The sequence below is a fragment of the Zootoca vivipara genome, chromosome 5 (assembly GCF_965207765.1).
Source record: "Zootoca vivipara chromosome 5, rZooViv2.hap1.1, whole genome shotgun sequence".
NCBI classification, from domain to species: domain Eukaryota; kingdom Metazoa; phylum Chordata; class Lepidosauria; order Squamata; family Lacertidae; genus Zootoca; species Zootoca vivipara.
This window is the reverse complement of record NC_142588.1, coordinates 96,050,146-96,076,328: the sequence shown is the minus strand read 5'-3', so window position 1 is coordinate 96,076,328 and position 26,183 is coordinate 96,050,146. Positions and strand designations below refer to the sequence as shown.

The 26,183-nt window shown below is 47.2% G+C and overlaps 1 protein-coding gene across 5 annotated transcripts in view; it reads left to right on the top strand.

The window, feature by feature from the left end:
• LPP (LIM domain containing preferred translocation partner in lipoma) overlaps positions 1-26,183 on the top strand; it is a 277,203-nt gene that overhangs the window by 135,852 nt on the left and 115,168 nt on the right. For all 5 annotated transcript variants that reach the window (XM_060274249.2, XM_060274252.2, XM_060274253.2 and 2 more), the window contains exon 4: positions 22,108-22,235. In XM_060274249.2, the coding sequence (XP_060130232.2) occupies positions 22,108-22,235 (128 nt within the window). The remainder of the gene's footprint in view (positions 1-22,107; positions 22,236-26,183) is intronic.

The following is a 26,183-nucleotide window of genomic DNA, read 5'->3' as shown; positions in this document are numbered from 1 at the left end:
GAGGCCCTCAGCTCCTGAAGGGAATGGGGCCCTTTATATGTCCAGCTGTCTTTTGTCAACAACAAATTGTCACTGGTTTTTTTTGTGTGTGTTGAATATATGCTATATGGTCATTTATGGACCTAATAGGTATCTCAAGCCATTTGCACAGGAGTGCCCAAACTTTTTTCAAAGAGGGCCAAATTTGATGAAGTGAACAATGTTGTTGAGCTTTTGAGCTTTATTTTAGGATAAACTTTTTTCAAAGAGGGCCAAATTTGATGAAGTGAACAATGTTGTTGAGCTTTTGAGCTTTATTTTAGGATTGAAGTTGCTGTGCTTTTTTCTTAACCCCAGGACATACACTGCCACTGGCGCCAGATTAAATTGACCGGCGGGCCAGAATAGGCCCCCGAAATGGACTTTGGACATGCCTCCTATATATAGAAAGGAGCAAAGCAGTGATATTTTAGGGGGCAGGCTAACATGCAGGGCCCATGACTTACATCATACAGGTGAAACTCGAAAAATTAGAATATCGTCGAAAAGTTCATTTATTTCAGTAATTCAGCTTAAAAGGCGAAACCAATATAGGAAACTATGACATACAAAGCGAGATTTGTCAAGCCTTTATTTGTTGTAATTGTGATGATTATACGATACCTTTGGCAAAGGCTGTTCTCCAATTGGAGCGCTCGCAGGCCAGTGTTTCCCAGTTGTCTGTGTTTATACTACATTTTTTAAGATTTGCCTTGAGATAATAATAATAATAGTAATAGTAATAATAGTAATAATAATAATAATAATAATAATAATTTATTATTATTTATACCCCACCCATCTGGCTGGGTTTCCCCAGCCACTCTGGGTGGCTTCCAACCGAATATTAAAAACAGTATCTGATGAAGTGTGCATGCACACGAAAGCTCATACCAAAATAAAAACTTAGTTGGTCTTTAAGGTGCTACTGAAGGGATTTTTTTATATTTTAGTACAGCATGAAACATTAAAAAGACAGTCTTTGAACCTCTTTTGTTGGCAACCAGCATTACGCTTTCCATTTTTAAGTTCGGAATAGAGTAGTTGCTTTGGAAGACGATCATCAGGCATCCATACATGAGCAGTCCAACGAAGTTGATGTTGAAGAATCATTGCTTCCTTGCAATGCTAGAGAAGACATGCGAGGGAATGTTTGGTCCAGCCAGTTGAAACTTCCTGTTCCTCCTGGCTGGAGCATCCTTCCTTTTGCATGTGATAGAAAGTGGGTGTGACCTAACCTGTCCAAGTAACAAAAGGACGAGTCACACAGCACCCCTCTATCTTCCTTTTGACTTCCTTCTTCGTCTGACCAGCTTTTAGCTAGGACTGCTCTGCTAGCTCTCAGCTAGCAGAAGCACTGGGATTATTCCCCCATATGGGGTAGATCCACATGTACATATTCCTAACTAAGTCTGCCTTCGAGAATCCAACTGTGAACTGATGTGAGTAAACCTCTTTTATTGACTTTGAATAAGATTGTCGTGGCTTTATTCTTTTAAGAGGGATTCAAGGGAATTTACCAGGAACTATACAATTCAATCTGAAACAGACTGAATTGTATAATAGTGAGAGGCTCACACAAGCCTGCAACCAGCTATCTGCTGTGCATGAAAAGGGGAATGTAACTCTGCTACATAAAGTAACATGCTAGCGCAAGTTAGGAAGGATGTTAATTAACAATGTATCCTCTCCTGCCACCCTGGACATTCCCACAAACTGCAGCTGTCAGATCATGTGCAAGGGAAGCCCCTTATAGACCTTTTTTGGGTCCTGCCCGCAATTCCTTTCCTATGCATTTGAGCTCAGACCCTATCCTGTCCTTGGGTGCCCACTCCATCTTTGGCCCTCTCGTTTCTCCTTTGCACAAGTCCTGCTTCTCAGACGAGAGTCGCCAACTTTTTGCAAACTCTTAAGCAGACCTCACAGCTCTCTCTCTCTCTCTCTCTCTCTGCTGCTTTTATTATTTTTTAAAATAGGCCTACAATTAAATCCATAGGTTCCTTTGTCTGCCTGGCGTGGTGTTCGTCACTCTCTCCGATTGCACCCTCGTTCCTATGGAGACTGATTCATCTTTGCTCATTTTCTTGTCTCTGCCGGAGAGGGCAGCTGGACAGGTGGGTGGATGTGGTCTGCCAATGACTGACCCATCCACACCAGGAAACCTGCAATACAAAACTAAGCGGCTGGAAGAGAGCAGGAGACGTGAAAAGCACAGTTGCGGCACCCTCAAGGGTACCAATTAGTGCGCTCAGTCATAGAATCACAGAATTGTAGCGCTGGAAGAGACCCCCCAGGGTCATCCATTCCAACCCCCTGCAACACAGTTAAAAAACAACTACCTAGCTCTGCAAGGGGGGAGGTGGGGTGGAACCAACTAATGTATTTGCAGGTTGGTTTAGGTATGTTTGAAATTCCATGTGTTTGCGATGTTTGTGAAGCGGGTGGAGGGCAGGCTTGTGGTTTACCATCTGCATTGGCACAGTGTTGCTGTCACAGATGGTTCATAAGTGTTTCAGCTTCGGAAGAGTGTGGGGTGGTGTTGGGGTCTTGTCGGTCAGTGCAATTGCTGTGGGTCAGGTGGGAGGTTTGTTGGGTTGAAGGAAAATTTACTCGTCTGGGGGCAAGGGATGAGTCCGAGGGTTGAGCGGGACAGGATCAGGGCCTTGAGGAGGAGGAATACATTTATTGCAAGTTATTAATAAATTGTTTTGGGAGTGGGAAGGAATGGCAAGTTGGTGAAGGTTAAGTTTCAGTGGGTGGCGCTGTGGTCTAAACCACTGAGCCTAGGGCTTGCCAATTCGGTGGTTCGAATCCCCGTGACGGGGTGAGCTCCCGTTGCTCGGTCCCTGCTCCTGCCAATTTAGCAGTTCGAAAGCACATCAAAGTGCAAGTAGATCAATAGGTACCGCTCCGGCAGGAAGGTAAACAGTGTTTCTGTGTGCTGCTCTGGTTTCACCAGAAGCGGCTTAGTCATGCTGGCCACATGACCCTGAAAAACTGTCTGCGGAGAACCGCTGGCTCCCTTGGCCAATAAAACGAGATGAGCACCGCAACCCAGAGTTGTTCGTGACTGGACTTAACTGTCAGGGGTCCGTTACCTTTACCTTTTTAAGTTCCAGTGGATACTCTCAATCACTGGGTTGTGGATCTGAGCCACACATCAGGTGAAAGATTCCTGCATTGACGGAGGTTGGACTAGATGACCCTGGGGGTCCCTTCCAACTATACAATTTCATGATTCTATGTTCTGATTTGAAGCCGGATTTTGGACTGTCAATCTCCGATGTGCCTCTGGATATCATTCTTATTCATATACAGTGGTCCATTCCGGAAGTCCATTCCAAAACCAAAGCGTTCCAAAACCAAGGTGCACTTTCCCATAGAAAGTAATGCAAAACAGATTAATTTGTTCCAGACTTTCGAAAACAAGCCCTGAAACAGAAATGAATTTTACTATCTAACGAGACCATTGTTGCATAAAATGAAGGCAATAAACAATGTAAAGGTAAAGGTACTCCTCACCATTAAGTCCAGTCGCAGACAACTCTGGGGTTGCAGCGCTCATCTCGCTTTACTGGCCGAGGGAGCCGCCGTTTGTCCACAGACAGCTTCCGGGTCATGTGGCCTGGCCAGCATGACTAAGCCGCTTCTGGCGAACCAGAGCAGCGTACGGAAATGCCATTTAGCTTCCCACCGGAGCGATACCTATTTATCTACTTGCAGTTCATGCTTTTGAACTGCTAGGTTGGCAGGAGTAGGGACCGAGCAATGGGAGCTCACCCCGTCGCGGGGATTCGAACTGCCGACCTTCCGATCAGCAAGCCCTGGGTTCTGTGGTTTCCCTAATAAACAATGTACTGTACTATAAAATAAATAAGACAGTCTTGTAGATTATAAAAATTATCATCCACACCGTCACAAAAACAGCTTAACCCCAAAAGCCTCAAAAACAAAAATGCAAAATAAATACCAAAAACAAAAGTGCCAAACCTAATCAGTTCCGGAAATCCATTTGGCTTCCAAAGTGTTCGAAAACCAAGGCGCAGCTTCTGATTGGTGCAGGGCTCCCAGAAACAAGAGCCGACAGCCGCATCGGACGTTCGGCTTCCAAAAAACATTCGAAAACTAAAACACTTACTTTCGGGTTTTTGGCGTTTGGGAACCAAGGTGTTTGGGAACCAAGGCGTTTGAGAACTAAGGCACCACTGTATTGAAAACCCATTTATAAATTGCAATGTGTCTCTGGCTTTTCACCAAAGCAAAATTTGAGAGGTAGTGTTGCGTAGTGGTCAGAGTGCCAGTCGAAGGATTCATCCACGCTTCCCTTTCCCCCCCTGCTTCCTGGGCCAAGGCCTGCAATTTCCCAGACCATGTCTTTAGCTTTGTCCCACCGCGTTACCCAGGAAAACCCGCTCATTAATGCTGTTCAGGTTTTCTACCGTATGGATCGCTGAGAGAGTTAAAGAACAGGGAAAGTGGCAAGGACCCCCCCCCCCAAAATGCTTGGACACGGAAGGTGTGGCCATGAAGCTCACTGGGCGTCTCTTTGTGTGCCCGTCTCCACCTCTCAGCCTGCCCTACCTCACCGGGCTGTTGTGGGGATTAAATGAGAAGAGGAAGAAACATATCTGGTACCTTGAGCTCCTTGGACAAAAAGGATGGGACATAAATGCAACGCCATAAATAAATGCAGAAGCCCCCTCCCCTCACAGACGATGACGGGAGAATCTGGGTGGAAACATGCCGAGAGGCAAGTTCTTTGGCTTGGGGGAGAAGTTATAGACTTGTCGAATCGTTTGTTTGCGTTGCTGGAAATAAATGATTTGCAGTCCAACCCCCTGCAATGCAAATTTATACCCCAGCTACCCCACACAGACACTGGGAAGATCCAAAACCTGCTCTGTGATTTGTGTGAACTGAAACGGGGAAACCCCGATGAGAAACTTTGCAAAAAGCTATTAAAAAGCAACAGTGCTCAGAAGTGGGGACGGGGGTGTTAGCAATTTGCTTGGGATTTCCCCACGATTGTTAATAAACAGAAGCAGTAGCTCTTTTGAGGATTCAAGACGCCTTATAGGGACAATCCCGTCGTCATGTGGCGTTTGTGGGAAATTTGTGGTTCCTCAATAGCTCTTCGGGAGAGACGTCTGGTCTTGCTTGGGGGGGAGGGATTAGCGCCAATTCCATATGAGCCTCTTCCATCCTATTTCTGCATTAATTTGCAGGGTTTTTTTTGGAGGTTTTTATTATTAATAATAAAATAAATAAATAAATCATGCAAGTTCATACCTGTCTGTGCGGAAAAATGCCCACCTCCAGTTGCGATTGTAATTTGTTTTAAAGTGTTAATGTTGTATTTTTTAATCCACGTGACTCTTTTGGCGAAGGGTGGGTGAATAATAATCACAATCATATGGATGCAAATAATTCATGCTTAAATACTTGTTTGATTATGTAATTAAATATGTGTGCTTTAAATGCACATTTTATCTCGATTTCCCGACATATCCGATGATGTGAGAAATATCTCTTACTATCGTAAAATAGGGGCTTTTAATGCATGTCGGACCGTGTGTGTGTGTGTGTGTGTGTGTGTGTGTGTGTGTGTGTGTGTGTTGCCTTCTTTTTTAAGGCTGAGAACGGAGTTGAAAAAATGCAAAATCTGAAGCTCAATTGCTTCCTGATCCTTATATTTGAGCAGGAGGTGCAATTTGGGTCCATTTCCTTTAAAATGCAGAGCAAATGAAATCCTCCTTCTCTGGTCATGGGAAAGAAAGATTGCCCATTGCTACCACAGATCTCCCCATATGTTGTTGTTGTTGTTGTTTGTTTGTTTGTTTCATGCCCCATCACTTTCCCTGACAGAGACTCAAGGCCTATAATTCAGCCACAGTTCTGCAGCCACAATTCACACACAGAGAGTCATGTCTAGTGTCAAGTGTGTCCCAGAATGCTCTGGGTGCAGAGAGATGTCAACGCCATAAAGTTGTGTGTGGGTGTAGGATGTGCCATTTTAGGGGGTGAAACTTACTTTATTCAGTGAGAAGTCTTAATAATGCATTTTGGGGCACGAGGAATTCACATCTGCTATTATTTTTGCAGTCTGGCAGCATTTAGCTTGGTAAATAGACATTTGATTGAAAAGCACATCAGCTGCTCTCAGGAAACCAAATAATTTTAATTTTACCTTCTGGAAGTGTAATGCCAAATCATAATAATATATTTGGCAATCATTCTATGGCTTCTTAAATGTGTGTCTGTGGAGGGGGGTGGTGGTATCATGGTGATAGAAGAATTCGAGACCCGAGGTGAGCTTTGCCCTATTGCAATAGCTACAATAAACACCGAGTCCCTCCTTGATCCTTGACTCAATTTCCTTGGTATCTGAAAAAGTGTGCATGCACACGAAAGCTCATACCAATGACAAACTTAGTTGGTCTCTAAGGTGCTACTGGAAGGAATTTTTCTATTTTATTTTTATTTTGTTTCGACGGCAGACCAACACAGCTACCTACCTGTAACTTGATTTTCTTGGTTCTGTGTTTTATTGAAAGATGGTCCCTCATTCGGGTAACAAACAAAGTGACGTAGAAGTGATTTCTTTCCACAATGGTGACACCACAGCATCGTGAACCACCCTGTGGTGTTTGGGTGAAGGGTGGAATAATGATGATGATGATGATGATGATGATGATGATGATGATGTTGCCCATGTGCTGACATCACAGAATGTCAGTAAAGCCACTTCACATGGAAGTCGAGGCATTCTGAAGTGGCCAGAAGTCTCGCCTTATTTTACAGCAATAATTGAGGAATTGGCAAGATGGTTGAGTGGGCAGGGGGGATCTTGACAGTGAAAATAATTCACATCCCCCCTCCTTCCATCCCCCTCCTGTTCTTCACACATTTCCCACTCAACGTTGCTTTGGGTTGGTCAATTCTAGATGGCGAATAAATGTTAGCACTGTTTTAATCATGACCCTTATATTTATATCCCCATGGCAACCACATTTCAGCCTGTTCCTGCCTGGGTTGTCTGTTGCCTAATATTACTAATTCACGATGAAAAGGGGTCCCTTGCTTTCTGCACTTTTGAAGCCCAAGTTTGGCTGCTCCAACTTGCTCTGCCCTCCGTCTATGGAATGAGCAGGATATAAATAAATGCAGTAATAATAGCAATAATAATCGCAGGGTTCTGCTGGTTATTATTTCAATTGCTTAATCCACCCACCCAACCCCAAATCCACTGGATGGTGGCCTTCCTTGGAAAACCTTGGCTGGTGGCAAAATTATGTGGCTCTAAGCCGGCAGACCTGTTTTAACCAGCCCAACAGCAGGAAGAGAATTGGCGAGAGACCCTTCAACAACTTTGTGGGGTCTTTTTTCTTTGGGGGGGGGGGGTTAGTTCATTGTTCCTGTTCAGAAAACCACCCCCTCCATCCCTGAAACATCACCAAATGTCTCCCAAAGCCCCTTTTGATTCCCTCTGAAATTCCTCAGCCCTTTTTAGAACTTTGAGACTTCCTGCATTGCCCAGGGCTGGACTAGATGGCCCTTGGGTGTACCTTCCAGCTCTAAAATTCTCTGATTTTACGAGGCTGTGGAGGGACGGAAGCAGCAGAAGGAGGGCCTGCCCCAGAGGCTGCTCAGCCGATGAACTGAGAACAGAAGGAGCTTTCTTCTTCTTCTTCTTTTCTGTTGTGCAAATATTCTGGCGCTGCTTTTGAGGACGTTTTCGATGAGGATGGCACGAGATGACCTTTCCAGGGGCCGGAGAGGGATTCTCAGCGTCCTCCCTCTGTGCCATTTCTAATGATAGACATCCCATCTGTCCACGAGTAGTGTTTCCGAGGGGAGGAGAGCCAGAGAGCGAATGCAGGAATCATTTCATATCACAATTATCATGGAAATGTTAATTCTTGGGGTTGGTGCACTGTCACGGTCTGGTCGTCGGGAGGTAGCAGGCCCGCCTGAGGACGTCAGGACCGGGGGCAAGATGGTGGCGTGGAAGCAGGAACGGGGTCCGGATGGTGCAGGGCTGAGGGTCCAGCAGCAGGCAGTCGCAGGGTCAAGGAACCGAAGGTTGGGAAGCAGGGCGTCACGGAGGCGAGGGCCCGAGGGTCAAGGAGCAAGGCGGAGGCAAAGGTCTGGGAGTCGAGGAGCAAGGCGTCGGCAAGGCAAAGGTCCAAGGGACGAGGAGCAAGGAGCAAGGAGCAAGGCAAAGGTCCAAGGAGCAAGGAGCAAGGCGAAGGATCAAAGAATAGGAGGCCAGATGCAACAAGGCAGGGATTGCATTGCTGTGGCAAAGAGCTGAAGGGAACTTCTGAGCTTTTATCCCTCCCAGCTCCTGCCACCAGGTGCAGTGAGGTATCAAGTGGCCTCACCTGAGTGGCCACTCCTTGCTTCTCCAGCACAAGCTGAGGTCTTCACCTGTGTGGCCACTCCTTGCTTCTCCAGCACAAGCTGAGGTCTTCACCTGTGTGGCCACTCCTTGCTTCTCCAGCACAAGCTGAGGCAGGCCCCAGTCCTGCAAAGCACTACAGGCCCCAGAGCCTGACTCCTGCCCAGACTCCTGACCTGCATGATCCCTGGAAGGGGAGCCTTGAATGCCACATGGTTGACAGAAAGATCGAGCTGCCCAGCGCTTTGGCAACAATGGGAGAACATCAGAACATCAGGAGAGCATCTGCTGGATCAGGCCACTTGATAACTCATTTAGTCCAGCATCCTCTTCTCCCAGCAGCCAACCAGATGCCCCAATGGAAAACCCACAATCAGGATTCGCACAAGAGCAACTCTCCCCTCCTGTGGTTTCCAGCCACTTGCCTTCGCAAGCATTTCTGCCTCCGATTGTAGACTCGGAGCAGAGCCATCCTGGCTAGGAGCCATCGACAGCCCTCTCCTCCTTCTCCAGGAACTTGCCTTTAAACTTGGGGCCCAAAATAAGAAAGACAAGTTCTCTTTCGTTTGTTACACCTTTTTTGAGTTGATAAAAGACATGGACAGCAAACAACCCCACCCCACTACGTTGTATACAAATGGATAAGGTTCATCCAATGTGACCTAATTATTGGATTCTGCTTCTTTCGTAGACATAAATATACAAAGGACATAGAATGGTAGAGCTGGAAGGGGCCAAAAGAGGCATCTAGTCTAACCCACTGCAGCACAGGAATCTTTTTGCCCAATTCAGGGTTCGAACCTGCAACATTGACATTAAGAATCACGTGCCTTTACCGAGCTGTCCTGCCTCAAAGCAGAATTAATACGATAATTCCCCGTTCTTCCCTTTGACAATGAGGGTTTTTTCTTCTTCCCTTGCGGTTACCTTTATTTCAGGGTATCCTTTTCCACATCATCCCCTTTTTGATAAAGTTCTAGGTATCCCCCCCCCTTTTCATGTTATGAAATCTCCTTTAATAAAGAATTGTTATTTTAAAAAGCAGCTCAGCTCAGGATACTGCCCTTCTGCGCCTGAAGGCAGTTGCTGTGTTTGTGGCATGTATTTGTGGGGGCAGCATAATCTAATTTCATAGAAGCATAGAATCAGAGAGTTGGGTGGGACACCACAGGTCATCTAGTCCAACCCCCTGCAATGCAGGAATTCCCCCCCCCCAATGCGGGGCTCAAACCCATGACCCAGAGATTAGGAGTCTCATGCTCTGCCAACTGAACTATCCTGGGTCTTCTTTCCAGGAAGGAAGAGGCTGAGGGTTTTTTTCTGCACTTCCTTTTGCCCCACTGCTTCCCCCTGGGGAAATCTGCTCTTTGCTCTCAATCGAAGCAAACAGCAATTCGGTTTTTTCCCCCTTCCAGATTGCCATTTGGTCTGATCTAAAGAGCAGGTTTTCCCTGGGAAAGGGGGAAACCACTTGAATAGGCACACTGTTAGCAGAAATGTGGGCAAGTGCTGCAATGGAAAGGGTGACACACACACACACACACACACACACACACACACACATATATATATATATATATATATATATATATATATATATATATATATATATGCAAAAGCGCTCTAGAACCAATTAACCACAGGAGAACGAGTGACCGTCTTAGCAGTCCGAGGGACGATGTACAGACAGGAATCCTTTTGAAGACGTGCAAAGGCAAACCGGAGAGGGGAGGGTGTGGAACGGGAAGTTTTGCAAAGGTGAAACCGTATATGGAGGGACATGAAAAATTCATCGGGGAATTTAAGCTACTTCCAAACCGCATGAAATATTAAATGTTCCCGCCGAGAAGAGTGTGGTGTTGTTGATCAGTACAGCCTAGCCTACTTCATTCTCCTCCACCTTCCTGGGGTTGCTTCCAGTTGGGTTCTACTCATGAGTAGACCCATTGAAATTAAGTGACCTGAGTAAGGACAGGAGTAGAGCCTGCTCAGTGGGTCGAGTGTCTGCCTTGCAAGTGGAGGCTGCCAGGTTCAATCCCCAATGGCGTATCCTGGTAGGGCTGGGAGAACATCTCCAGGCCTGCAATCCTGGAGAGCCATGGCTGCCAGTCAGTGTAGGGAATACTGAGTGAGATGGACCAATGGTCTGACTCTGCATTAGGCATCTTCTTATGGTCCTGGGAAGGCTCAGCCACCAATCAGGTAGCTCCTAGCCCTGTTTCCTGTTGTTTCCCCACCCTGCCTGACTCGCCATGTGTTCCATGTGTTCTAATTGTATATTATTATTATTATTATTATTATTATTATTATTATTATTACTTTTTTGTACCCCGTCAACTGAATGGATAGCCGCAGTCACTTTGGGGGGCTTCCAACAGATTTAAGAACACAATAAAACATCAAACACTAAAAACTTCCCTATACAAGGACGTCTTCAGACATCTTCTAAAAGTTTCAGCTCCACAATTGAGTGGAGGAAAAGAAAAACCACGTGACCAGGCTTTCTGGAGCTCATCGGCTAAAGATTTTGTACTTGACACCCCACAAGTGGCAGATGCAGAAGCAAGGCCTCTGAGGCTGATCTCAGCGACGGGCGGATTCCTATAGGGGTGCAGGTGATTGAGTAAATCAGCCCCAAACTGTGAAGGGCTTTAAAGGCCGTAAGGAGCAGTTTGAAATTGGGCCGAAAAGCAAACAGGTGGCGAGGGCAGCAGCTGTGGTCTCGGAGCAATCTGTTCCACCTGCCCCCACCCCAATGGAGAAACATCTGGGCAGCTGCATTTTGCACAAGATAGAAATTTCCCAGACTTTCTTCCAAAACAGCCCCATCTTGATGGCATTGCAGAACCACATTTCCGTTGCATTTGAGGGCCTGTGCGGAGGGGGAAAAAACCTGAAAGGCCTTGAGTAGATAGGAGTGTTCGTTCCATCAGGTTTCTTGAAGTGAAGCCTAAAAGCATCGGCGATCTTAAGGAAGATTCCTGTGGACGATTTGGCTCCTGGGAAAGAGCACCCTGGCTGGAACTCTTGAGAGGGAAAGAGCCTTTCAGCCTGCGGTCGAGGGGGCCTGCGGGGTGTCAAGTGTCGAAGTCAAAAGTGGGGATCAATACCTGATGAGCACCAGAAAGCCGGAGCAGATGGATTTTCTTTTTCTCCATTTGTGCTGCTAAAATGCAAAGGAAGGGAAGGAGGAAGGAATCTGAAAAAGTTCAAGCAACTACTGAAAGCAAAGTGAGGATGGGGCCTCGAGCTTGCTGGATGCGGCCAGGGGCCCATCTAGTCCAGCATCCTGTTCTCACAGTGACCAATCAGATGCTCACAAGCAGGATTCGTGCACAAGAGCCTCCTCCCCTCCATGATGGCTAAGTTCTTCCTCCGTATCTGGAGACAGCAATGCTTCTGAGAGCCGCTTGCTGGAAACCTCAGGAGAGGAGAGCTGCTCTTGTGCTCAAATCCTGCTTGCTGCTTTCCCAAAGGCATCTGGTCGGCCACGATGAGAACAGGATTTTGGACTAGTGTGGCCATTGGCTTGATCCAGCGGGGCTATTTTCAGGGTCTTAGGGTCAAGAATAGGGCTGTGGAATTTGCAGGGTGTCTGTGTGAGTATTTTGGCAGGGGCTGCATGCAGGCAACAGAAAAGGCAATTGCCGCGGGTGGCAGTCGGTCAGAAAGAGAAGGGTTGCGGCATCTGAATTGAAGCTTTGCACAAGCAAGCAGAGCCTTCAGCTATTGATCTGGCAAACGCCCACCCTTCACATGGGAGTTTTCATAGCCAAGCCCAGAAGACCAAACGGGGTGTCTTACGCCATGGGGACCCACAGCCTGGGGGGGGGCATGCCGTGCACAGAGGATGATTTGGATTATTTTCAGGCTGCTTCCTCTGGGTACCCCCCAATTGGGGGCAAGGGAACAGCTCGACTGCTGAACTAGATCCAGAGGACGAGTCTCCTGAAATACCTCTGCCTTTGCCATCTGATCTTGCATAAGCCAGTAGCTATAGCACCAGGCACGGCCCCTTTAAGCACCCAGTCAGCTAGCCAGCTTCTCCCTGGCCTGCCAGCCTGCCGCCCTCCAGGCCTGCTCAACCTAAATAAGGGCGTCACTCTCAGAGCTGCTATAGCAGGGGCAATTGGAACTGTCCAAGGTGCTGTCTCTTCTTCACCAGAGACTACCTGGCTCCTCTCCAAAACTCAAGCTCATACTGAACTGGACAGTCATGGATGGACACATGCTGGGACTGGGTGTTTGTGTGGCCCTTGTCTCCTCTTCCTCCTCCTCCTCATCTTCTATCATAGAATTGTAGAGTTGGATGGGACTCTGAGGATCATCTAGTCCAGTGTTTCTCAACCTTTTTTGGGCCACGGCACACTTGTTCCGTGAAAAAAATCACGAGGCACACCACCATTAAAAAAGTTAAAATAATTAACTCTTTGCCGCCCTATATTATAATTATGACTGTAAGAAACACTTGCCAAATATTGCTTTCCGGCGGGTCAAGCTCATTGCGGCCATGGGCAGGGCGGGAGAAAGCGAGGCAAAGATGGGGGTGTGGGATAAAAGGAAGGAGGGGAGAGGGGAGCGCTTAGTGTTGGGAGAATGGCAGCTGGGCTGGAAGAGCGGTGGCGGCACCTGCGCGCGCTCCCTCCTCGCGCGCTCTAGCTCTCCGCTGCCGGGTTGACGCCTCGCAGTTCGCGAGCCGCTACCTGCGCGCGCGCCCCCGCGCGCCTGCCTCGCCTTGCCGCGACTTGGCCAACTTTTCTGCCCACCAGCTCTCGCCTGCGCTCCTCCTTCCCCCCGCCCCCTCTCCCCCCTCCCACTCTCGGCGGCGGATCCCTTTACCTTGGGAGAGGAGGGAGCCTGGGCGCTGTACGGCGGCGCTTCTCTCTCTCGGGGGGTTTTCAGCAGCCGTAAAGCGGCGTGAGAGAGAAGCGGGCGGCTTTCCCTCGGTCTCCCTCCCAAAATTTATTTGCAAAAAAAAAAAGGGGGAGGCTCTGGCCGGCTTCCTGCAGCTAGAGCGAAAGGGGACCACGATGCTGCAAAATCGCCCTTCTCACGTCACGGCACACCAGCCAGCTTCTCGCGGCACAGTAGTGTGCCGCGGAACAGCAGTTGAGAAATGCTGATCTAGTGGAAAACATCAGGGCTAAAACTCAGAATAAATAACCGTGATACCCTAGGAGGTAGGTTACATATTAAAAGCCAGGAGCTCACACGAAGAGAAAGTGATAATGAAGTAACTTTTCTTACGGGAGATAAAAGCACCAGTCTGGTTTCTCTCTTCCACACACGCACGCTCCTTAATTCTTCCATGCAACGTTGTAATAATAAAGCAATTTGTTTAAGTAACTCCCTCGCGACACCATCATTCTAAGAAGCCAAATGTTTAACAAATAGAAATCCGCTCCGCTGTTTCCAGCTTCAGAAGTCGATAATTTGCCCTCTGCCGAAGGCGTATGTGGATGTTTTCCTCTCGTTCCTGAAGCCGTCAAATTCCGGGTGGATTAGGGCAGTGAGACGTGCCGGGAATATTCCAAGTGGATGGTTACCCAATTGAAAAACACTCGGCTTCGCCCGGGCACACATGGCAGGCCTCCACTCAGGCGTGTGCAGAGGACTGACGCATCGCTTAGGCCAGATATGAGCAGCATCCAAGGCAGTTTTTGAACATGTGCGCGGCTGATATTTAAGCCATATGCTCTGGGCTTTCAAGTTGGAAGGAGATCTCTGGGTGAGCTGAGATCAGAACCAGAAGTTTTATGGGCACACTTGCTGGAGAAGAAGAAGAAGAAGAAGAAGAAGAAGAAGAAGAAGAAGAAGAAGAAGAAGAAGAAGAAGAAGAAGAAGAAGAAGAAGAAGAAGAAGAAGAAGAAGAAGGGGCATCTGTTTGTCCCTCTCTCTTCAGGAACTGCGAGAGAATGAAGGCTACCTCTGACTTCTCGTAATAAATACATAAATAGACGCAGTGCTTGTGCAGAAAGCACTCTTGTGCAATTGAAAGCAAGGGTGGGCAACCTCAGAAGGTGGGTGCATTTTAAGTGCTCCACCGCTGAATGTGTGAACAGCCTTGCGCTTGAAGTGAAATGAAAGCTTTTGTCTGCAGTGTTCAATTTGCGAGGGCTCTGCAACCTTTTCCCTTGCCGGTGAGTTCAGGGGCCTTGATTTGAAATCAGCCCACCTTGCCGCGTGTCCCAACCGCATACGGAAGCCGGAGCAACAATTGGCCTTTAAAAACTCTTCTCTGGGTGGCAGCAAAGCTGAGCCTGGCCGGGGGTTTGTGGAAGGTGTGTGCCTCTGTGGCTGAGCAAGGTGTGGGGTTGAGAAGCAAACCAGGTACGATTGATCAAGGAGCACCATCAACGTTCTGCTTTTGTAGCCAGCTAGCTGGATAGGTTCATTGGTTGGGTGCCTTGATGATCACACCAGAGAATTGTAGAATTGGAAGAGACCCCCAAGGATCACAGAATCATAATGTCGTAGAGTGGGAAGGGAGCCCCAATGGTCCTCTAGTCCAACCCCCTGCAATGCAGGAATCTCTGCTAAAGCATCCAGGACAGAGGGCCATCCAACCTCTGCTTAAAGACCTCCAAGGAAGGAGAGTCCAGCACCAATATTGCCAAGGAATACTGAAACACGGAGAGCTGAACTTAAACTTGGAGAAATGTAATTTGGGAGACACCGGAAACGACAGATTTGTACATCGCTCTTTGCTATGTTGGGGAAGTCTGGTTCCTTCGGAGTAAATCTTGCTACTCGCTGCTGCCGACCTGGTTCACAGGTGAACAAGGGACCACCTGGCTTTGAAATCTGCAAGTCCGTATGGTGGATCAGGGCCAGTCACGGTACAGGTGAGAGAATGGTTATACCTTGTGTTGCCAAAATAGCTCGTACCACCTGGAACGGCCTCCACAGAATCTGCACGGCTGGAACACCTTACGTTTGCGTGCCTTAATTGCGGATAAATACTGTGCTGCTTGAAGAAATGTCTTTTAAAAGCCAGATCCCTGGTTTGCTGTCGGGATCAGTCGGGTGCTAATGCGCCTGCCTCCCAGCTGAGAGCGCTTAATTCAGCATCTCATCTTGCCGCCACACTCTCGGCCTAACTGATTTCGCCTCTTGACGGGCTTGTAATCAACAAGGAGGCTAATTGCCATTCTTGCCGCATCAGACAACGCTTCTAGGAATAATTTGCCCCAAATAAGAAGCAGGTGAACCAGCCCTTCTAATGAGATCCCCCGAAATGTCTTGTTGGCTTCCGAATTTTCTCTCCTCGCTGCTAGGAGATGCTGGAGAAGGTTAAAGCTGTTTTATTCTCCGATAGCTTCAAACAAAGGCTGAAGATAATATTTCTATTGCCAGCTGACCTTTCTCCATTTGGGGCTGTGAGATGCTTTCCAAGACTCTGCCAACAGGGCAAGGAAGAGATAGAGTCCCTGATATTAGCAGTTGCTGCTCTTGAGTGAGCCCATCCAGACAGGAACCATAGACTCAGGACCGTTCCAAGAGATTTTGCTATCTAAGCAAAGGACAAGATCCACCACTACCAGAATCCATGCGCAGAAGACAATGACCCCCCCCCCCCAGGACACACTGCACCTGAGGGCAGGAGACTAGCCAGGTAAAAACCAGCCAGCCAACCAACCTCAAAGAGGTTTACAAAAATATATAAGTGATAGACAGTAGATAGATAGATAGATAGATAGATAGATAGATAGATAGATAGATAGATAGATGATAGATCGATATAGATGATGAATTAATATAGAAGACTTTCGAAACATTAAAATACCAACAGGCTCAAACAGATAAAAACTCACTTGTTGGTATCCGTCTGTCTGGAGAGACAATGGAGAGCTTCTCCACCTCCATCATTCTGCCCGGACACTGAGGTCCAGCACTGAGGGCCTTCTGGCGGTTCCCTCGTTGCGAGAAGCCAAGTTGCAGGGAACTAGGCAGAGGGCCTTCTTGGTGGTGGCGCCCGCCCTGTGGAATGCCCTCCCACCAGATGTCAAAAAGGAAAACAACTACCAGACTTTTAGAAGACATCTGAAGGCAGCCCTGTTCAGGGAGGCTTTTAATGTTTAATAGATTATTGTGTTTTATTTTTCTGTTGGAAGCCGCCTAGAGTGGCTGGGGAAGCCCAGCCAGATGGGCGGGGTATAAATAATAAATTATTATTATTATTATTATTATTATTATTATTATTAGGGAATCACAGCACCTGCTGTGGCTGCAGAGACTGGGAACTCGTAACTGCTTCCTCCTGCATTGTTTTTTGCTGCATTAGCAGCACCAAAGTGACCTCTCCAGGTTGCAAGCCTGGGCCGTGTGTCTGGAGGTCCTGGGCTGCCCAGGTGACAAAAGCCCTCTCTTGGCCTTGCTGATGTGGCTCAAAGGAAACTCTCATTCCCTTTCTAAACACCAGCTTGTCTAAACATAAGTTTGTCTAAACCAAAATGTTTTTAGCAAGTGCTGAAAAGGGGAAAGCGATGTTGCATACCCACTGGCGGAGGAATAGGAGTGCGGGGGGAGCGCACCACACCCAGCGGCGCGATCCCAATGGAATGCCTTCGCAGCTGCCCGCCCCCCGCCCACGCTGGGCACCGCACCTCCTACGGGCATTGCGCCATTCCCCCAGGACATGCGCCACACCTCTGCGGGCGGCACGCCATGCCCCCGGGATGCACGCCAGCCCCGCCCCACCTGTTTTATGCCATTGTGCATACCTCTGCATATTTTTATTAAAAAAACCTATTTGGTGGCATCACAAAGCCAATTCAGAGTATGTGCCCTCGCTCTCAATGCACTTTATGAAGAGACCTTTGGAAACAGAGGAAGAGATTGGATTTCACATATGCGCACACAAACCATATACACTGGGCACCAGCTCTGTGCCTTTTGTTTTATTTCCGACTGGGTGGTCTTTGATCCCCTTGCAAATTCCCGTATTTGGCCTCCTCCTTTGTGCCATTTGGGCATTTTTGAATTAGGTGTTGACTGAAACCAATGCAAAGTCCAGAAATAAACAGTAAATTGCAAGAACTCAGGCCAGAAGAAAAATAGACAAGGCCCTGTTTTGACAATTTGTCAGCAAAGATTCACAGGTCAGAGTGTACCAAACAGACTTGGTACACTCTGACCTGTGAATCTTTGCTGACAAAGAATTGTCAAAACAGGGCCTTGTCCTTTTTCCCCCTGGAATTTATTTTTATTTGCCTACTATACTGGGATTGATTCCTATTTGAACTCTTCATCACACATATAAAACCTTGTGAAGATATATTTGAAATCCATTTTTCTTCTGGCCTGAGTTCTTGCAATTTACTGTTTATTTCTGGACTTTACTCCAATTTCTACTGAAACCGACACAAAGCAGGGATGGATCCTGCTGCACGCTTGTGTTAGCCTTGCTGTCAAGAAAACCTGCTTCCGCCACCCTCCCCATCCTGCGAGCAGCTCCTCTCCAACAGCATGGATTTCCAGGAGGGTCCCTCACCTGAAAGATGAAAACCGGAGCTGACACTCACGACGAGGATATGTGAGAAGCTGCCCCCCGGAGAGCCTGTTTAGACTCGAGCCGCGTCTTCAACCATCTGGTACCGACAAGGCTTCCTAAATCACGGCTTGGGCTGCTGGTTCCAGACATCAATATTATTTATGTATATAATCAAATCTCTATAAACAGCCGCAGCGTGTGTTCGGGAGCCTACCGGAATGTATCTCGGCACGAGAGAGACAAGCACCAGAGGTGCAGAACTTTATGGGGAACGGGATAAAACGTTCGCCAAGCTGTCAAGGTTGTATTAAAGCCATCTTTATTTAGCAAACCTAGACAGCATCTTAAAAAGCAGAGACATCACCTTGCCGACAAAGGTCCGTATAGTTAAAGCTATGGTTTTCCCAGTAGTGATGTATGGAAGTGAGAGCTGGACCATAAAGAAGGCTGATCGCCGAAGAATTGATGCTTTTGAATTATGGTGCTGGAGGAGACTCTTGAGAGTCCCATGGACTGCAAGAAGATCAAACCTATCCATTCTGAAGGAAATCAGCCCTGAGTGCTCCCTGGAAGGACAGATCGTGAAGCTGAGGCTCCAATACTTTGGCCACCTCATGAGAAGAGAAGAATCCTTGGAAAAGACCCTGATGTTGGGAAAGATTGAGGGCACTAGGAGAAGGGGACGACAGAGGACAAGTTGGTTGGACAGTGTTCTCGAAGCTACCAACATGAGTTTGACCAAACTGCGGGAGGCAGTGCAAGACAGGAGTGCCTGGCGTGCTATGGTCCATGGGGTCACGAAGAGTCGGACACGACTAAATGACTAAACAACAACAACATTTAGCGGCACCCTGGCCATTGCCAGGGTCTCAATCGGGCGCCGGCGATGTGCAGTGTGCATTCTGAACACCGCACAGGTACGGAGTAGGCCTGCAATTTATGCGAGGGGTTTATGTTCTGGGGATTTGCACACAAAGGCATCGTTGCGGAAGGTTGGGAAGACGCCCTGGGATCTCCCCCTCTGGAGATGTAGCATGAGGGCAGCAGGGGCTGCCGCCCTCAGTGAAAATTTAGAAAGTGTGCCAAAGGTGCCACAAAACGGGGAGGAAGGTGGCTCCTTTTTTCTGGCCCAGCACCAGTAAGACACATGGAGCGCATGTCTCTGGGGCGGCCGGATGGGATGTGAGTGGATAGCAGCCAGCCAGCCAGGCCCTCTCCTCCCAAGGATGGAGCCCCCTCTCATTGCCCACCCCTTCACACGCTTCTTATGCCATGGCTGGTGCCGCTGCCATGTGCACCAGGTTGCTGGCTGCTGTTCTGGTTGCCCCCTCAGCTCCTTCCTGCCCCGGGCTGCCGGAGAACCCCCAGCCAAGGCTCATCAGTACGGGAACAGGCCAGCAGCACAGCGGCTTCTGGGCCTGACCGTTGGATCTTCCTGTGGGCACACACTACAAGCGAGTTGCAGTGCCCCATCTCTTTAGCACCTTGCTCCGGGGGCACAGGCGACGGACGCTATGCCGCTGCCCCCCTGACAGCTTTCCTTTCCTTACTGGGCTCTGTGGGGTCCCGCAACTTTCCCAGAGCCCCATAAGCAAAGTGGAGGACTCACAAACTCTTCCCACGGCACAGAAAGAGCTTTTTAAGCACTCTGGCTTGCTTAGCAGGATCTGGAAAGGTCCCATGGAACGGGCACACCGTGAAGGGCCTCAGATGACAATTGCAGGGTCTGAGGCTCCCAGCGTCTGCTAAAGCAGGCATGTCTAACAGGTAGACCGCGGGGGTGTCCCAGGTAGATCATGGGGTCTCCAGGGTGCTCCTGATCGATCCCCCAGAAAAGCTCAACAACTCGGGGTCACCTTTCCCTCAAAAAGCTCAACAACTCTTAGGCACCCTTCCCAAGAGATCAACAACTCTGGCCACCCCTTCCCAAAAAAAGATCAACAACTCTTGCCAATGAAAATAAAAAAAATTCCTTCAGTAGCACCTTAAAGACCAACTAAGTTTATAATTTGGTATGAGCTTTCGTGTGCATGCACACTTCTTCAGATACACTAGAAACAGAAGTGTCAGACCCTATATATATACAGAGGGTGGTGGGGGTGGGTGGGAATGGGAGATGGGCTGATGGGAGTGGTAAACCTGTAGATGGCTGTTAATGGCTGCTGATGGCTGCAATTAGTCCTGGGCTGAGGTGCTAAAGAAAGCTTGATCATGCATAATGAGATAAGAATCCGATGTCTCTATTCATCCCAGGTGCTTCCATGGTTTTAAGCTTGGTAATGATTTCCAATTCAGCAACTTCTCTTTCCAGTCTGTTCCTGAAATTTCTCTGTAATAAAACAGCTGCTTTGAGATCTTGTATAGAATGTCCTGGGAGATTGAAGTGTTCTCCTACTGGTTTTTCAGTCTTATGGTTCCTGATGTCAGATTTATGTCCATTTATCCTTTGGCGTAGAGTTTGGCCTGTTTGTCCAATATAGAGAGCTGAAGGGCACTGTTGGCATTTGATGGCATACACAATGTTAGAAGATGAGCAATTAAATAGTCCTGAGATGGTATGTTGGATGTTGTTGGGGCCAGTAATGATGTTGTCCGGGTGTATGTGGCAGCAAAGTTGGCATCTGGGTTTATTGCAGGCTCTGGTACCAGTGTCCATGTTAAGTCTGGTGGTTGTATTATTGTGGGTGAGGAGTTGTTTAAGATTGGGTGGTTGTCTGTAGGCAATGAAAGGTCTTCCTCCCAGAGCTTGAGAAAGGGAGCTGTCATTGTCCAGGAGAGGCTGTAGATCTCTGATGATGCGTTGTACTGTTTTAACTTGGGAGCTGTATGTGATGACTAGTGGTGTTCTGTTATTTTCTTTTTTGGGTCTGTCTTGCAGCAGGTTCTCCCTAGGTATCAGTCTGGCTCTGTTGATCTGTTGTTTAACTTCATCAGGTGGATATTTTAGTTCTAAAAAGGTTTGCTGTAGATCTCTTAGGTGAGATTCTCTGTCTGTAGAGTTGGAACAGATGCGGTTGTAACGTAAGGCCTGGCTGTATACGATGGATTGTTTGGTATGTTTGGGATGGTAGCTAGAAGCATGTAGATATGTTTGTCAGTCAGTTGGTTTTCTGTATAAGGTGGTGTCTATACGCCCATCCTGTATTTTTATAGTAGTGTCCAAAAAATGTATTTCTTGCATGGATTGGTTCATTGTTAGGTTGATGGTGGGGTGAAAGTCACCTACCTGTAACTCTTGCCAATGACAATGGGTAGATCACTGCTAGTTTTCTTAAATTGTGGGAATAGATCACAGTCTCTTGGAAGTTGGATGTGCCTGTGCTAGAGCATTGCTTCTCAAGCTTTTTTCTCTGAAGTGCACTTTCAGAATAAGAATTTGCTCATGCCACACTGAATTTTGTATTGACAAGATATACATTGGAAAACAAAAAGAAACAACTCCCAGCAGTGCTTGGTTTATAACACAGAACACAACGATCACAGGACATCTAGAAAGTATAAAACAATGCAGCTACATAAGAGGATGAATCATTCCCACTATACAATTATCAATGAGCCTCTTGCAGACGTACCTTGAGCATTTCATGCAAACCCAATGAGAGGTGTGAGCTTGCTTTTGCGGGGTAATCCCATTTATGTAAGGTCTCATTTGAGATAAAACACCTCTCCTCTCCTCATCAACACAAATAAGCCTTTCTCAATAATAATAATAATAATAATAATAATAATAATAATAATAATAATAATAATAATAATATATTATTTATACCCTGCCCATCTGGCCGGGCCTCCCCAGCCACTCTGGGCAGCCCCCAACAGAACATTAAAATACATTAAAAGCTTCCGATCTTTCATATTTGTCAGAGTCGGAAATCTCTGCTCACAACAATAATGTCATGGAGAACTGTAGAAGAATAGCCAGTGTTCTTGAAGTAAGATATAGATACTGCTTCTGGTTGTATATCCCCCCCCCAATTACTTTGATTTTATCCTGTCCTATACTAAACTGGAAAGTTTCAATGTTTATTTGATTGCCCTTGAATGTCCCCCCCCCCACTTGCCTTCCTTTCCTGCCAAACCCTGGGAGAACCTGTGGCCTAGAGGGATATTGTACTTACCTTGTGTTCAGCTTGATGGTTAATGGGTGGGGTACAAATAATAAAATCATTATTATTATTATTCCTGTCATCTCTAGGTGACTTCCCGCCACCGCCGCCACCCCCTCCCTTGGATGATCTTGGGAATCCTCTGCCGCCACCACCCAGTGCCTTTCTTCCTCCTCCTCCTCCTCCTCCTCCTGATGAAGCCATGTTCCATGTTCAGGTAAGGGCACGGATAGGGTTCTTGTGGTGCCCAGCTGCGATCAAGGTGTTTCAAGTGCCCACGGTGCTAGGTGCTGTACAGCGGCAGGGACGACCAGCAAAAGAAAGAGCTGCTTCACGTGGCTTGTAGTTAAACTGTGGAACTCCCTCCCACAGGAGGCAGCGATGGCCACCATCTTGGATGGCTTTAGAAGAGGATTGGACAAATTTGTGGAGGAATTGTGCTTGAGTTCTGCTTGTGGGTTTTCCTTTGGTGTATCTGGTCGGCCAAGGCAAGAACAAGATGCTCAATCGGCCATTGGCCTGATCCAGCAGGCCTCTTCTTATTTTCTGGTTCTAAAAGAATCCAGTCTTATTGCTTTCTCATTATATGTTAAAAAATCACTTGTATTTTCTTTATTTGTAATGTTAGTCTTCATTTCCTTTTTTATTTCCACCCCCATACTAGCAAGCTACCTACTTTATTTGCAAACTCAGAATGTCTCTGCTTCAAATATTTTAATTTCTGTTTCATTTCTTGCAGCATTTTAATAGCTTAGCCCTTCTTATTTTCTCAATGGTCAGTTTCCATCCAGGCGTCTCATGAACATTACTAAGTTGGGGTTGGCAGGGTGAGGGATTTGCAAAGGTGCGGCCAATAAGTAGGAGGCATTTTATGCCATTGCCAACTCAAGGAAGATGATCCCTTCTGCAGCATTTGCCCAGTGCTTTTCCAAAGCGTTGCATGTGCATGACCCAATTAAGCCTCGCAACAACAGCCCTGCAGTGCAGACCAGGGCCTTGCAATTTCAGATCTGAGGCTGAAATGATCACTGCGCTTACTGTCCACACCTTGTGGGTTTGTAGACGGTCTGCCACCCACTTCAGAACTGATAAGCAGCTTCGTTTTGTTACTGGCTGCCGGTTTTATTTGACATTATTTGGATGATTGGCATTTCGATGCTGTCAGTTGCATGGAGTTTCCGTAGTGGGAGGGAAGGAGATGGAACAATTTAAAGGAGAATATTTGTGCCAGGGAGCAGGCGGCAGCAGAGACAGAGCGGAGGTGCTTAGAGTGGCTCAGAGAAGCTTTCCTGAGGACTAGGGTGTTGAAGAGGCAAATGAAAGGGAGCTGGCTTGAGGAACACAAGGGAGAGGGTTGCTCCAAAGCAGGCAAGGGCTGCGTGCGAGAGTGGGCGGAGCAATGCATGTGACTTAGGGTTCCAAAGGTGGGTGGGGCCATGGCAAAAGTGGGCGGGGCAAAGGACTTGACTCTTCACTTCGCTCTGTAGCCATGAAGATGCCAGAGGTTTCCATGCGCAGAGAAGCAGAGCTCCCTTTTCCCTGGACAGGCAAGCAAGAGGCACTGTCTCAATTCAAGGGCCCAGTCAGCTCGGGAAAAGGCGTTCAAGATGAGCGCAGAGCAGGATGAGTGCAGGATGCAGCTTTCGGGAAGAGGGGTCTGTGTCCTATGGAAGGGGCTTGTCTTGAGGGCTGGTTGTACAGGCCTGGAGTGAACTGCTGTACTTTTCTGTGTATAAGACTATGTTTTTCCCTTAACAAATCATGCTAAAAAGTGGGGGTCGTCTTATACATGGATAGTGCATAGGGTGGAAGTTTTATTGGTCTCTGCTGCGGATATCAGCGGCTATTGTGTGTGTTATTGGTTGCTGCGTCAATGGGTCTTGATTGGCGGACGCTTGTCCTATCTTTTTAATTGGGGCTCTTTTGCGGGGTGTTATTGGGTTGTTGTTGTTGTTATTATTATTGCTGTTGTTATTATTATTATGTATTTTGTGGTTTTATATATTGATTTTATTCTGTGAACCGCCCCGAGACCCCCCAGAATAGGGCATTATATAAATAATAATAATAATAATAATAATAATAATAATAATAATAATAATAATATCTCTCTCCCACCTGTCCCATGGGGTTTCTTCAGATAATCTTTGCCAGCCAGATGGGCAAGCTATAAGTAATAAATCATCATAAATCATCATTCTCATATTATTCTGATGGGAAGAGCTATTCAGTGGTACAACGAACTCCCTCGCTGGGTGATGGACTCTCCTTCCATGGAGCTTCCCAAGCAGGCATTGGGTGCCCATCTGTCAGGGGTTCTCTAGCCATCATTCCTGCATTGCAGGGGGTTGGACTAGATGACCCCGGGGGTCTCAGGTCTGTGAGAAGATGAGGCTTGACAGGGCGAGTTCTCCCATGGCTCAGTTAGGGAGGGCGAAGATGGAATTCACATCAGAAATATTTTCCGCGGCGACGGGCGCATCCGGATGGTGTCTTTGCCTGATCCCTTGGTGACATTCTGTCGACTGGCGGAGAATGAGAGCTTCAGGTTTGCTGAGAATCTCCCACCCATCGCAGCTGCTGGACTTGTCCTGCGCCAGGAAGCCTCCCTTCTCCTCCTCCTCCTCCGATTGTTCGGCGTGCCACCTTGCCGCCAGAGACCGTTAATTCTATTTAATGGCTAATTAAACGCTAATTCATGCTGCATTTGGAACAGGATTAAGGTCGGCGAGGGTGGGAGCCAGCAAAGAAACGGGAAGCTCTCGCAGTGGCCATAATTACCGATAATGAGCTCTGGGCTGTAATTTTATTAATTAAAAGGGGAGAGAAGAGGCAATATCCTCTGGAGCTGTTTTCCGTCAGGAAGAGCGCTGCCGCCGGGAAGAGGTTTAATGACCTTTTTGGATGGTCCAGCATCTTGATCTTCGTCCCCAGGTGGGACGCAAGTGGGGGGCAAAGGAGCTGGGGTTGGGGGGTGGGCGGAATAAGCCTCACTGCCTCCTATCCCCTTTAACGCCGAAAACACGCCCCAAGACACAGAGGTTTCCCCAAAAAAACTCAGTCTAATTTCCAAACCGGATGCAGCTTTCATTCTAGCCAAGCAATAACAAGTTGTCTTTACAACAACAACAACATAAACCGATTTGATGTGCAAAGTAGTTTCTCTGTGTTATTCCGCCTCCCTGCGACTGAGATAGTGTCCATGGGTCTCCTGTTTTTCCTGCATTTGCTATTGGCCAAATCCATCCAGTATTGATGCATTCATGTAATTCCCCAGAAAGCAGGGCTAAAGTTACATGAGGGTAGGTTTCATTTTAGAATTCTTCTTTATATATAATTTTTATTGAGTTTTCAATTGTACATTTCAAAATAAACATTTTACGAACTTCGAAATATCCAGTGACCTCCCTTCTTCTCCTTCCATGGTTCATTTTAAGTATCTCTTACATTCCTGAATATTTTGCTATAACCATTCAAATCAGTTTTCCACTTTTACATCCATCAAAAATGATTTACTCTGCTGAATTCGTCTTAGTGCCGCCAGCGTTTTCAGGTGTATACAGTTATTTTCCATATGTTCAATAAATGTATTCCACGCTTCTTTAAATATATGTTCTTCTTGCTCTCTTGTTCTACATGTTAAAGTTCTGCATATTCTGTCAATTTAAGTTGCCAATCCTTTTTAGTTGGGGCTAACAAAACACATAAATAACATTTCCTGACACCTAGGAATTTCTGTCAGGGTTTTTTTTTGGGGGGGGGGGATAGTTTCAAGCATGTTTTTTCAACTCCTTTTAAATCATTTCCCAATACACTTTTACCTTTGCTTCTTTACACTTCCAACACCTGTCTGATTATGTTTTATAAATCTTAGCCACCCTACGTGGAGTTAGGTACCATCTATGAATCATTTTCAAACCTCCCCTGGGGGCTGGCTCATTCATGACAAGAGTTATAAGCTATGGAACTCCCACCCACTGGAGGTAGTGACGGCCACCAACTTGGATTAAGCAAACATATAATGGACCATAAAGAAGGCTGATCGCCGAAGAATTGATGCTTTTGAATTATGGTGCTGGAGGAGACTCTTGAGAGTCCCATGGACTGCAAGAAGATCAAACCTATCCATTCTGAAGGAAATCAGCCCCGAGTGCTCACTGGAAGG